This window comes from Oncorhynchus masou, unplaced genomic scaffold (assembly GCF_036934945.1).
Source record: "Oncorhynchus masou masou isolate Uvic2021 unplaced genomic scaffold, UVic_Omas_1.1 unplaced_scaffold_1905, whole genome shotgun sequence".
NCBI classification, from domain to species: domain Eukaryota; kingdom Metazoa; phylum Chordata; class Actinopteri; order Salmoniformes; family Salmonidae; genus Oncorhynchus; species Oncorhynchus masou.
The window spans coordinates 47,744-61,364 of NW_027008403.1; the positions used below are offsets into that span (position 1 = coordinate 47,744).

The 13,621-nt window shown below is 41.6% G+C and overlaps 1 protein-coding gene and 1 long non-coding RNA gene across 2 annotated transcripts in view; both read right to left on the reverse strand.

Moving 5' to 3' along the window:
* rab21 (RAB21, member RAS oncogene family) overlaps positions 1 to 6,495 on the reverse strand; it is a 30,627-nt gene extending 24,132 nt beyond the window's left edge. The window contains 1 exon segment of the mRNA XM_064960034.1: positions 6,114 to 6,495. Coding sequence (XP_064816106.1) covers positions 6,114 to 6,254 — 141 coding nt within the window. The 5' untranslated portion in view covers positions 6,255 to 6,495.
* Positions 6,496 to 8,012: 1,517 nt separating this feature from the next.
* Positions 8,013 to 13,110, reverse strand: LOC135532551 (uncharacterized). The gene is made up of 3 exons (XR_010454361.1): positions 13,015 to 13,110; positions 8,422 to 8,499; positions 8,013 to 8,257 (listed from the first exon to the last, which is right to left on the reverse strand). It is a non-coding gene; the product is annotated as an uncharacterized LOC135532551 (long non-coding RNA).
* Positions 13,111 to 13,621: the final 511 nt, after the last annotated feature.

Below are 13,621 nucleotides of genomic sequence, written 5' to 3' on the forward strand. Positions count from 1 at the left end.
TACATATGGAAATGTGATGTTTTCCGTCAAGGGGTCTGAATACTTTCTCAAGGCACCGTAAACCAAGCCAAACATCTGTACAGATTTCCTATCTTTAAAATCTCTCCGTCCAGCTGTCAGTTATGATTATGAACCGCACGGACCCATAGAGACGTATAGAGGGCACACTTGCCAACACGGACCCATAGAGACGTATAGAGGGCACACTTGCCAACACGGACCCATAGAGACGTATAGAGGGCACACTTGCCAACACGGACCCATAGAGACGTATAGAGGGCACACTTGCCAACACGGACCCATAGAGACGTATAGAGGGCACACTTGCCAACACGGACCCATAGAGACGTATAGAGGGCACACTTGCCAACACGGACCCATAGAGACGTATAGAGGGCACACTGGCCAACACGGACCCATAGAGACGTATAGAGGGCACACTTGCCAACACGGACCCATAGAGACGTATAGAGGGCACACTTGCCAACACGGACCCATAGAGACGTAAAGAGGGCACACTTGCCAACACGGACCCATAGAGACGTAAAGAGGGCACACTTGCCAACACGGACCCATAGAGACGTATAGAGGGCACACTTGCCAACATGGACCCATAGAGACGTATAGAGGGCACACTTGCCACCAGACAGGAAAGCCCACTATAGGCTTTGCCATCACAAGCGATCAACAGCAAAGATCAGAAGTGCTCATTTCTATGGACAGCAGCTGTCATGACATTTCTTCAAAACAGCCTTTCTCCACCTGCTTGAGAACTAAATGAGGAAACAAGTGGAGATCGGATCATGGTAACACACGCCCGGTAGAGATATGATTTTGAAAGTAATGTAAGGCGTTGTTTGACAAAGTAACTGTAATAAAAACTACCTCTAATTGAAAAACTAACATGTTACTTTACTCCGTTAGTGATAAAAGTAATCCGATTACATAAGGTGTTACTTTACTCCATTAGTGATAAAAGTAATCTGATTACATAAGGTGTTACTTTACTCCATTAGTGATTAACGTAATCTGATTACATAAGGTGTAACTCGTTATCCACAACACCGGTCATTATAGGCCATCACCATCTATCCATTGAACTTTGTTTTACACTGATCACACATTGTATTTCTCAAACAAACCATTACCTAATAAACTTATCTTTACCTTTATTTAACTAGGCAAGTCAGTTAATTAAGAACAAATACTTATTTTCAATGACAGCCTAGGAACAGTGGGTGAACTGCCTTGTTCAGGGGCAGAACAACAGATTTTTTTACCATGTCATCTTGGGGATTCGATCTTCCAACCTTTCGGTTACAAGTCCAACGCTCTAACCACGAGACTAACCCCCCCCTCCTCTGCCCTGTGACTGTGCCCCTGTAAATGAGGAATATGGACTCCTGAAAATGAAAATATGCATCGGAAAAGATTTTAATCCTGCAAAATGTCTAATAAATGAATAACAGTCTCTTGCTGCCTATTGTATCTCAGGAAACTGTGCAATGACCACACGTTGAACAGGAAATAAAGTAGGACCACGGTGGAAATTGTAGTTAGTTCACACACAAGCAGTTTCACAACTGTTTTCTGCCTGAGCGTGTAGTTTCAAAGGGGGGGGGGGTCCAAATATTCAAAACAATGTTTGCTGGGAAATAGCAGTTTCAAGTTGGCCATTCATGACAGGTTTAACACATTTTTACTTTGACCCCAAAGGATTGACAGCAAAGAAATCCCAATATTCCCTTTGCACTGACGCTACCAGTCACCTGTGAGAGAGTCCACAAGCAAGGGCAAGCTCCCGGAGAGATTATATTGGCATTAGTAATACGGGTGTGACACCAGCCTGTTGGCATCACAGCTGCCCTTTTAACCACAATTACCTTGCTTAGTGGGCGTGAGATTAAGAGCACCATCGTCATGAGGAGACCGACTGTAGCCTACCCTACTGCTGTCAACGTAGGCCCTAGTAAGTATTCACTCACGACTACCCAGTGTATGAGCTGGCACTACGACGAAAGTAGGCCTACTACTGTAAACAAAACAATACCAGTACTACTGACAGGAGAAAATGGTCACCTGACAACTAAGCCTATTGCAATAGGCCTTGAAACAACTGTTAGATACACGGGAACTGCCGATAGGTACTTATCACAGTGGGAGGCTGTTCCTTCTCCTGCTGGAAACAAAATCAGTACCTACGGCGTGCCGACCAACCTATCGCAATGCTCGTCAGTGGCCAACAAGTTGACTTTGAGCCAATCAGAGAGCATGTAAAAGTGAACTTAAAGAGGCCATTTTCTCCGTACATCCACAGATGAGCCAATCACACTTCATATCACACTTCAAGCACCAGCTGTCAGAGAAGCTCACAGATGACTGCACCTGTACATAGCCCATCTATAATTTAGCCCGAACAACTACCTCTCCCCCTACTGTATTTATTTATTTAGCCCCTTTGCACCCCATTATTTCTCTCTATTTAGCACATTCTTCCACTGCAAATCTACCATTCCAGTGTTTTACTTGCTATATTGTATTTACTTTGCCACCATGGCCTTTTTTTGCCTTTACCTCCCTTATCTCACCTCATTTGCTCACATTGTATATAGACTTGTTTATACTGTATTATTGACAGTGTGTTTGTTTTACTTCATGTGTAACTCTGTTGTTGTATGTCGAACTGCTTTGCTTTATCTTGGCCAGGTCACAATAGTAAATGAGAATGTGTTCTCAACTTGCCTACCTGGTTAAATAAAGGTGAAATAAATAAAATATGCTACATAACTAGCTACCATCACACAGCCTAAGTGCACACAACACTAAATACTTCCTCCAAGCCAGCTCACCACTGTAGCTAGTTGACATAATTAAATCACAATGGACTAGCTAGTTTCCAGGAAACAGCTGCCGAGTTAGTGCAGTGTCCATAGCATGCTAGCAATGTTGTGCCAGCTAGCGAATATGCTATGGAGTATGTATGGAGAGTGAATTAAAATGTTTAATTGTCATCTTGCTAGGTAGTTATCTAGCTGTGGCCATCTGGTTAGTATAAACAAGGGCTTTCTACAAAAAAATGGCAACATCAGCGCAGACAACTTGGAATCTAGACCACAAGCAATACGCACAGATATGCAATGCCAAACAACGCTACTGCCACCTTCTGGTTTGGAGTATTGTAACAAGGCTGAGTGGCTGACGACTTCCAAGGTCTTTGCTGTGTGAACACAAAAGAGATTGAGTGTCGACAGTCAGAGCTGCCAAGTACTGTCTCCAGGAAACATTTGACAATCCTACCGGAGTGTCTGAGCTTTAAGACTCAAGGCTCACTGGCAGTGCAGTAGAGAGCAAACTCTAGAGGGCTTCACAAATATACCCGAAACCTATTACCCCGAGACGGAACTCGGATCTGTGTGAAAATATGTGAAATGCCGACTAAATCTGAAATTATATTTGAAGAAAATATCCAGATTAAAATCACTTTTGCTGCGCATGGCAGTTGGTTCAGGTTCTTTCAATATGTGAATCTCTATCCTCCGCCCGTCTCTGTCTGGCTTGAGCAGCTCTCCCTACAGGGAACTTGTTTCAACTGGGCCCTCACCGTCTCCCATGCCAATGAGGCTCTCAGGACAGACAAGTGTTAAGATAGCCTATCTTATGACCAGTTTCCAGTGGAGATAGGGGTTTCAGAAATATGATGCTAATTCACACCGAGGCACGATGGTTAGGCCTATCAAGGAGTATTGAAAAGATGTTTTGAATACAGTAAAGAACTATTTGCAATGGATGCGTTGACGTAATGTGACGCAAAAAAAATACTCCGAAGCTGCGCAGCTCAAGTGATGGTGAGTTAATGAGAAATACTATCAGACATGACCAAATGGAAACTTGTGGAACGGTGGAAATTGTAGTTAGTTCACACACAAGCAGTTTCACAACTGTTTTCTGCCTGAGCGTGTAGTTTCAAAGTTTCAAATGGAAACTTTTAGACCTACATCTACACACAGGCCAGGTACTTCATCCGTGCTCAAGCAAGATATATTAAAACAAATAAACATTAAAAAGCGTAAACGCAAACAATTAAATAATGAATGTGCACAAATTCTGTAGAGAGACACGCCGATGCATCTCAGCCACACACCCTATCCCTTCTCGTCAACATTTTAAAATTCTGGATGTCACTTATGAAAATACTAAAACAACAAATCAATTATTTTAAATACATCTAAAAAAACACATGTGCAACATTAACATTCACTGCCAGACACGTCAAAACTACACAACTAAAATATATAAAGTGTTGAAATAAAAGATCCCTGAAAATGTCCACACACACAAAAAGATCCTCAAATTTGTTTCCATCCCTGATAGTGAGCATTTCTTCTTTGCCAAAATAACCCATCCACCTAACAGGTGTGGCATATCAAGAAGCTGATGAAACATGACCATTACACAAGTTCACCTTGTGCTGTGGACAATAAAAGGCCACTAAAATATATGTAGTTATGTCACACAACAATGCCACAGATGTCTCAAGTTGAGGTTGTGCTGGCATGCAGGAACGTCCACCAAACATGTTGCATTATTTCATTCCCAGTCATGTGAAATCCATAGATAACAACCTCATCAATTACTTATATTAACTTTAACTCGTTCAAATCTTTGAAATTGTTGCATTTTATATTTTTCAGTATATTTTGCTTGCTTTTGTGTAAATAAAACAGCATTTTTAATCTTTTCGATCTGATACAGACCCTGGTCCATCTAAGATCCAAAATTGATTTTGAAGAAGTAGAAAAACAAATGACTGGGTCCTGTCTTTCTCAGATGGGAATTTCACAGATCCAATTCAGTTTTGGAGCTCATTTTCAGGATCCGAGAAGACCACTTCTCTAGTCTCTAAGACTCGAGGCCCACTGGCAGTTCAGCAGTGAAACCACTTTCCCATTCAGCTCCTCTCATCATTGCCTTGAGTAATAAACACCCTCTTGTGATGTGATGTCCTGGTAGGAAATGACAAGGAGTTATGCTGCCTCTTTCAGGAGAGCAATAAACACAGGCCATTCTAAGTTCATAACTAACCTATCGGTAAGCCAACTTCGCTACAGTTACTACAGTTTCCAGAGAGTCAGCAACAGGTTTAACTGTTTGCAGTAATGCAAAGTACAAACAAATAGCTTAGTACACTAGTTAGACTGCTTGACAGAAACTGTGATCGTATAGGATTGAATTTGATACCCTAGTAATGTGTGATTATGTGGAGGCATAATCGTATTGATTCATAGAAGAGGATAAGTTTAGCAACAGCACTGTAAAGGCCTGCTACAAACACCTAGAAACCTTATCACGTCCGGCATTGCAAAACCACACATTGTGCAACCTACTGCTATGAGAAGCCCTGAGCATACTGACAGATCTAGACTGTGTTGTCCATCTCAATGCGATTTTAGGTGTGGAGTAAACGTGACCTTGCTCTACTCTGCATAAATGCTATGTCATAGTAGTTGAATCCTTGTTCAGTTCAGTCAACTGTCCTGCAGGGCCACGTTTGGGGCAACTAGTGAAGCTTTCTGACCACTGGACAGGAAGTTAAACCTGGCTGGTTGTTGTTGATGATTTGGTAACTCTGAGTGGGCTACTTCCTGTTCATTGGGGCAAATTCACCTCTACCACATTCACGTTGAAGAACACTTGTTTCATGTTGAATAGCACCAATGTATAGTTGAGATAAAGCTTTTAGCTCGCTTATTATTATTTTTTTTACAGCTGTGACAGTTGGCTACTAGGAAAACTAGCTAGCTACAGTAGCTAGAAGGCGTTTGTCAATTTAGTTGGCGTTATCAGAATTGCTAGCTAGCCATCTTGGTAAACACCCTACATAACCATGTTGAACAGGTTGCAGTGACTTGTTGTGGGTGGACTGCCTTAAACTAGCTAGCTAGCTGCGACACAGATGAATGGCAGTTGCTGTGAGTTAGTGACAGGCTATCACTAGCAGCTAGGCTAACGTTAGCTAGCTCACCTTTTTCTGTTTTCTACATACAGCACATTTAACTCTTTGTCGTCCGGACAAGATTGAATCACACATCCAGTTAGCCACGTAATCAACGTACCTGAAGTGTGGTGATGTGTTTGTCGTTGAATTTATTTTCACAATACCGCAACACGAGCGAGGTCTTGCCGACACAACCCTCTCCCAACAAAACCACCTTGAAAGAGTAGGTTTTGTTACCCGCTCCGCCGCCAGCCGCCATGGTGAAATAAATATGATTAGGAATATAAGTAGCCCAGTCGAATGTATGTCCCTCTAATCACATGAGACGTGTCAAATCGAAATCAATAAGTCGAGGACACGAATCCTCCTGGCGAATTAGAATAGGAACCAATTTTCACTCGCCCAGCTCTTTGTAGACCAAACTGATTTCCCCCACCCTCAGCTGGCTGGTTCGCTCTGCTCTCCCCTCTCAACCCCCATCCTAATGGCGTCGCTTTCTGCGTCATGCTCTGGGATCATATGATCAACTGGACAGCAACAATCGAAAGTGCTGGAGCTGAACAGAGAAGCTCAGTCTATTTTCCCAATGGATCATCAATCATAATATATGTTAGAGTAAAGAATACAGAAACTAGGACATTTTTATAAAAAACATAAAATAAGACAGTTTGAAAGACGAAAGGTAAGAAGCCCAGAAGTCAGTATAACTCCTAAAAACATAATATTGTTGTGACTGTATTATGATTGCCTATCATTATTGTGGTTAGTTGGTTTACCGGGATCATTATCACTGCAAGACCCTCCCGAGTGAGAATAATTTATCACACAAAAATCATGAGGAATCTATTTCTCCTCTGAGCCATACGGCAGTGCTATTTTAGTTATGCATTTCAGACTAATCTGCTTATTTTCACATCAAAATATCATAATTCTTGGAAGTCTCCCAGAACACGATGTGGAAATCCCCCATGCTGTACATACACACAGTGAGCGAAGACTAAGTGATTTCCTTGAATCTTCGTTTCAGAAAGAAGTACGCTTGTTTTGTTCAAACTTGACTTATTTCTGTTTCTACTAGAGACTTATGGGGTCATTTTCTGAATGTCTACCCTAATCTTAACTAGATAACGATCATAATTCAAAATATCCAAGGCACTGTTGTGTAAAAGTTAAAGCCTTTATTTTAGCAGTTATCGCATAGCAACAAAAAAAATGTAAGCGCACCAACGACGAGCGGCTCACCCGCCTTCTTCAGGGTGGCGCGTGAGTCGCAACGCGCTGGTGGGACTTCTGGTCAAATTGGTATTGAAATGATCTCTCGGACATATCAAATCAAACAAAGAGCTTCACTACAGCCTTATCCAACACTAGTTACCTTCACAACAAACCTCTGGAATATCACTTTCAATGGAAACAAAGAAACATAAGACAGGAATTTTCATACGTGCCTGATGACTCAGTGACACAGGTGATCTCTTCCATATCAAATATGTTTATTGAAAGCAGTGAGCTTAGTCCTTTTTTTGCTAGTTACATATTGAAAACTGAGCAACATAAAGCCAATGTACAAACAGAATATAAAGTAGTCTAATTTTTGTTTTATTTTCACAAACCATGGAAATCTACCTGTGCAAAGGGCACACATACAGAACACTTGTTTGAGATAACACCCCCACCACTTAAAGCAGTGTACAATGAACAGCATATGTCCTCTAAAGTGCAAATAGCATTATACATTCACAAGAATAACAATAAACCCGAACAGTGCGATTTAGATTATCCCCCCCCCCCCCACATATACACCATATTGAAGAATATAACCCCAACCCCCATATACACCATTAGTGAAGAATATAACCCCCTCCCCCATATACACCATATTGATGAAGAATATAACCCCCTCCCCCCATATAAATGAAGAATATAACCCCCCCCCCCCCCCCCCATATACACCATATTGATGAAGAATATAACCCCCTCCCCCCATATTGATGAAGAATATAACCCCCTCCCCCCATATAAATGAAGAATATAACCCCAACCCCCATATACACCATATTGCATAATGGATCAATAAAGTGTGAGCAGCTTGGTTAGTAGGAACATCTTAAAAAGACGGTATAATGTCAGGAAAGTGTCAATGATTGATTTATCTGACCATCTGAGCAGAGAGAGGAATACCGCAAACACATCACTGTACATAAAAAGGTCATTCATTTATTTGCAGTGTTCTCTTTCGCTTCCCGTCTGGGAGATGACGGTCTGGAATCAAGAATAAACACATTTTAAAAACGGCATTGAGACGACACAGCCTACTCCAGATACAGAACGGGGGTAAACTTCATTTAGTCAAATCCACATACTCCAAATGACAAAAACAAAACCAATAACATTTGTCTGACAAGAGACATTTTAATTATACTTACATGTCCTTGATAGCTTTCTTCATGAGCTGTCTTGTACATGGGGACATCACACTGTCTGTTGGACTCCTTATTGCATACCTACGTCGCCACACAAGGAGAGAGAGAGAGAGAAGAGCAAGAAAGAGAGAGTGAAAGTGGAGCAAGAGAATATATCAAGCAATCAGCCAATGAGTGAATGCCAAATTACAGAGGAGGTACTTCTTGATGCAATTAAAGTCTTTAAGTCCAGGAAAACTCCAGGGCGGGATGGCATACCAGTGGAGGTATACCCAACCTTTTTGGATATACTCAGAGGACCATTATTAGCACGTTTTAACCACTCCTATACACACACACACACACGTCTGATTTCATTATTATTGAAACAGGAGCCATGTGTTAAATATTAAGGATCCAGTCTATTTAAAATAATAATTGGAGGCCTCTTACACTTCAGTGTTGTGATGCAAAAACTCAAGCAAAATGCTTTAGCGCATATAATTAATTAAAGAAAGGTGTTGTCCATGTAAACATAAAATATCTGACAAGACATTGGAGATAATAGGAGACAAGTACTGGAAACAATAGAACATTATGAAACATCTGGGAAACCAGGCCTGGTTTTCATAGCCGACTTTGAAAAGGTCGGGGTTTAGTCCCAGAGTCATTTGCTTAGTGATGAGATTTGTGGGCACTAATGTGTTGAACGCTGAGCTGTAGTCGATGAACAGCATTCTCGCATAGGTGCTCCTTTTGTCCAGGTGAGAAAGGGCGGTGTGGAGTGCGATTGAGATTGCATCATCTGTGGATCTGTTGGGGCGGTATGCGAATTGGAGTGGGTCTTGGGTGTCTGGGAGGATGCTGTTGATGTGAGCCATGACCAGCCTTTCAAAGCACTTCATGGCTACTGACGTGAGTGCCACGGGCCGGTAATTATTTAGGCAGGTTACCTTCGCTTCCTTGGGCACAGGGACTATTGTGGTTTGCTTGAAACATGAAGGCATTACAGACTCAGTCAGGGAAAGGTGGAAAATGTCAGTGAAGACACTTAACAGTTGGTCCGCACATGCTTTGAGTACAAGTCCTAGTAATCCGTCTGGCCCAGCGGCTTTGTGAATGTTGACCTGTTTAAAGGTTTTGCTCACATAGGCTACCAAGAGCGTTATCACACAGTCATCCAGAACAGCTGATGCTCTCGTGCATGCCTAAGTGTTTCTTGCCTCGAAGCGAGCATAAAAGGCATTTAGCTCGTCTGGTAAGCTCGCGTCACTGGGCAGCTCGCGTCTGGGTTTCCCTTTGTAGTCCGTAATAGTTTAAGCCCTGCCACATTCGACGGGCATCAGAGCCGGTGTAGTAGGATTCAATCTTAATCCTGTATTGACGCTTTGCTCGTTTCATGATTCGTCTGAGGGCATAGCGGGATTTCTTATAAGTGTCCGGATTAGTCTCCTGCTCCTTGAAAGCGGCAGCTCCAGCCATTAGCTCGATGAGGATGTTGCCTGTAATCCATGGCTTCTGGTTGGGATATGTACGTACAGTCACCGTGGGGACGTTGTTATCGATGCACTTATTGATGAACCCGATGACTGAGGTGGTGTATTCCTTAATGCCATTGGATGAATCCCTGAACATATTCCAGTCTGTGCTAGCAAAACAGTTCTGTAGCGTAGCATCTGCGTCATCTGACCACCTCTGTGTTGAGCGATTCACTGGTACCTCTAGCTTTAGTTTTTGCTTGTAAGCAGGAATCAGGAGGATATAATTATGGTCAGACTTGCCAAATTGAGGGTGGTGGAGAGCTTTATATGCATCTCTGTGTGTGGAGTAAAGGTGGTCTAGGATTTTTTCCCCCTGGTTGCACATGTGACATGCTGGTAAAAATGAGGTAAAACTGATTTAAGTTAGCCTGCATTAAAGTCCCCGACCACTAGGAGTGCCGCTTCTGGGTGAGCATTTTCTTCTTTGCTTATGGCCTCAGAGTTGGTTGAGAGCAGTCTTAGTGCCAGCTTCACTTTGTGGTGGTATCCTTCTCATTGGAGGGCAGAAATGATTAAATATTAAAGCATTACACTGCTCACAGTCATACAAAAGTTATACTCAAATCCAAACTGGTTCTCTAGCAAATTACTAAGAATGTCTCACCCCATGTTCAAGAATGGCCTATTACAACCTCACTTCTGGTTATTTGAAAACTAAATCCCCAAAATATCGTTATTTTTAAAACAAACCATAGAAAATTAGTTGCAACTTCAGTTTAATCCACCAGAAAAGACAGAACAAATAACACAAAAAAATGGTTAAACTCAAATATAATAATTGAATAACAATAAAGTTTTTTTTTAATGTTGATAAAAAGAAAAAGATAATCTTTGTAAATTATATAATAAATAGGACTGGTGGAGCTGTCACACATGCAGCAAACACATGGAAAAAGTCTGCTCTGCCCACAATTACAACCAACTAATTGCAGCATTACTGAAAATAAAACGGAAGAGGCAAGTGGAAACTGGTCTTACTTTAAAAAAAAACATTTATCCATTTTTCGAGCCAATGGAATGAGCAGCAGCTTCGTTTGGCTACATACAGAAGGTTAGTGGAATTCCCACCAGAGAGTAACGGTTAATGTGATTGGATTTTAATTATTTGACATTGTGTTGTTATTTTGCTAAACATTACATGGTTTCATTTTAGGAAGTGAAACGAGGCTATTCAGGCGAGAGAAAAAAAACTCACCCAAATATTTTTCCCCGCTGGAAAACATGTATTTTTATTATTCCGTTATTTTACCAGGTAAGTTGACTGAGAACACGTTCTCATTTGCAGCAACGACCTGGGAATAGTTACAGGGGAGAGGAGGGGGATGAATTAGCCAATTGTAAACTGGGGATTATTAGGTGACCGTGATGGTTTGAGGGCCAGATTGGGAATTTAGTCAGGACACTGGGGTTAACACCCCTACTCTTACGACAAGTGCCATGGGATCTTTAATGACCTCAAAGAGTCAGGACACCCGTTTAACGTCCCATCCGAAAGACGGCACCCTACACAGGGCAGTGTCCCCAATCACTGCCCTGGGGCATTGGGATATTTTTTTTTTAGACCAGAGGAAAGAGCACCCCCTACTGGCCCTTCAACACCACTTGAACAGCAGCATCTGGTCTCCCATCCAGGAACTGACCAGGACCAACCCTGCTTAGCTTCAGAAGCAAGCCAGCAGTGGTATGCTGCTGAAATGGACTGTTTGAAAATATGAAGATTAAAAACCACCCTCTGACTAGCTAGAAGGGATTCAGCTTTTGTCAAATTAACATCAGATTTGACTTTTTCGTAGCAAGTTAAGAGAACTTACACAGCAGGGTAGGATCATTAAAGTAGCAGGTTTGGATAATTAGGTTAAGAAAAGGGTTACGGTTAGCTAAAATGCACAAAAAAAAGAAAGATATTTTTTATATTAGTTTGAGTAAAGCTGAATCCCTTCTAGCCATGACCCTGACGAGGGGCACTCTCCCGTGGGTTATAGGTCACCTCTCACATGGTAACTGGAACTATTTGAAAAGGTGAGAGCTTATACCTCAGTGGGTGAATTGAATCAAAGATAATGAATATACTGGCAAGATACACATCTCACCGCTCTAAACGGGAGTTGTTGTCCACAAAGCGGCACGGCGGACTATCTAGTTCCCGCCTATTCTTTCTTTGGATTGTTGGATTTATTTTTTGGTTGAACAAATTCAACACTCCATACAAACTCCTTGCTTGGTGGGTGGGGAAAAAAAAACACCACCTGCTGGAGGAAGAGATTTTCTACTGAGTGGGGCCTCTCTTCCTCTCTAAATTGAGTTGAGGAGAGGCAAATCTGTATATAATGGAGGAGATGCTCAGTATGAGTCATAATACCTCGCGGTCAAACAGGGAAATGGTTCCAAATGGGTTGTCCACCATTAATTTCTCCTCGTAGGAGATTTTAGAAACGCTTACAATAAGGGCTGTGTTTCATGTAGGCTTACCCTGACTTGACGTTTTGATAACAAGTCTCTCGGGACAAGGTGACTTATCAATATATTTGCTTCCAACAAATGAAATGCTAGTTAGCTGCTAATGTGGCTATCATAAAGAACTACAAATGCCATGTTCTGGACTAGACTGCCGAATCGAGGCAAAGGTAAGAATCGCTGGATTAACCATTAATGTTGACTAAATGTAGTAATTAAAAAAATTGGCTAATTTTCTTTAAATGTACCTGTTTGCAAAGGTTCCAGCTGGAGATAAATGTCCAAGAGCTTACAGGGATTTGTAGTCTTGCACGATGTCTACTTTGACGCTAAATAACATTTTCAAATCACATGAGTCCGCGACAGACTTGCGTGGTTATCAAAATGTCAACCTACACAAAACACAGCCGGTATTTTAAGTGTTTCTCAAATCTCTTATGGGGAAAAACGATTGGAACCATTTCCCTGCTTGACCGCTAGGTTTTATGGGTATTATGACACCTCCACTGAGGGGATCTCAGGCGGGAAGGAAGGCGACAAGCCAATATTGTAATACTGTATAAAAACAACTGTAGGTTTAACATGCATTAATTTAACAATCATTCCTACTTTCATAACTTACTTCTCTTGAATCTTCTTTCTTTTCGCCAGGCTTGGTGTCGGCGGCGGTTGATTGTTGTGAGGAGACACTGACTGTAGTGCTTTTCCAGAGCTCATTTTCTCTGCAGAAAGCCATCATGACATTAGCGACAGTTTAGTGTTTTGATACATTGTATCCATAACTAATTAGGTAAACATTGTTGTAGCTTGCATACAATAACGTACGCTATAGCGTTGCTGCATGTAACATTGTTACTAATACGAACTGTTAATCGTTGTAATTGATTATACCATGTCCATTTTCATTGTAGCAGTTAAGAACCCACCTTCTTTAAAAATATATATTATTAGCCACAGTCGTGTAACAAGTAGGAAAAGTAGACAAGGCTTGAGATCCAGTTAGTTTAGTAACGATCAGCTGAGTTCGTGTCAAATAGGACATTTCGAAAGTGGTGCTCCATGACGTTTTTCAAATACGCTCCTCTCATTGGTAGTTGCCACGGAACAAGCATAACAAACCCCACCCTCTCAGAAAACATTTGTTTGACAAATACCTCATCATTTATTTTCTGAGTACGTTGTGATTTTTTTTTTTTGGGGGGGGGCAAATAAACTCCAAGTCGAATAAT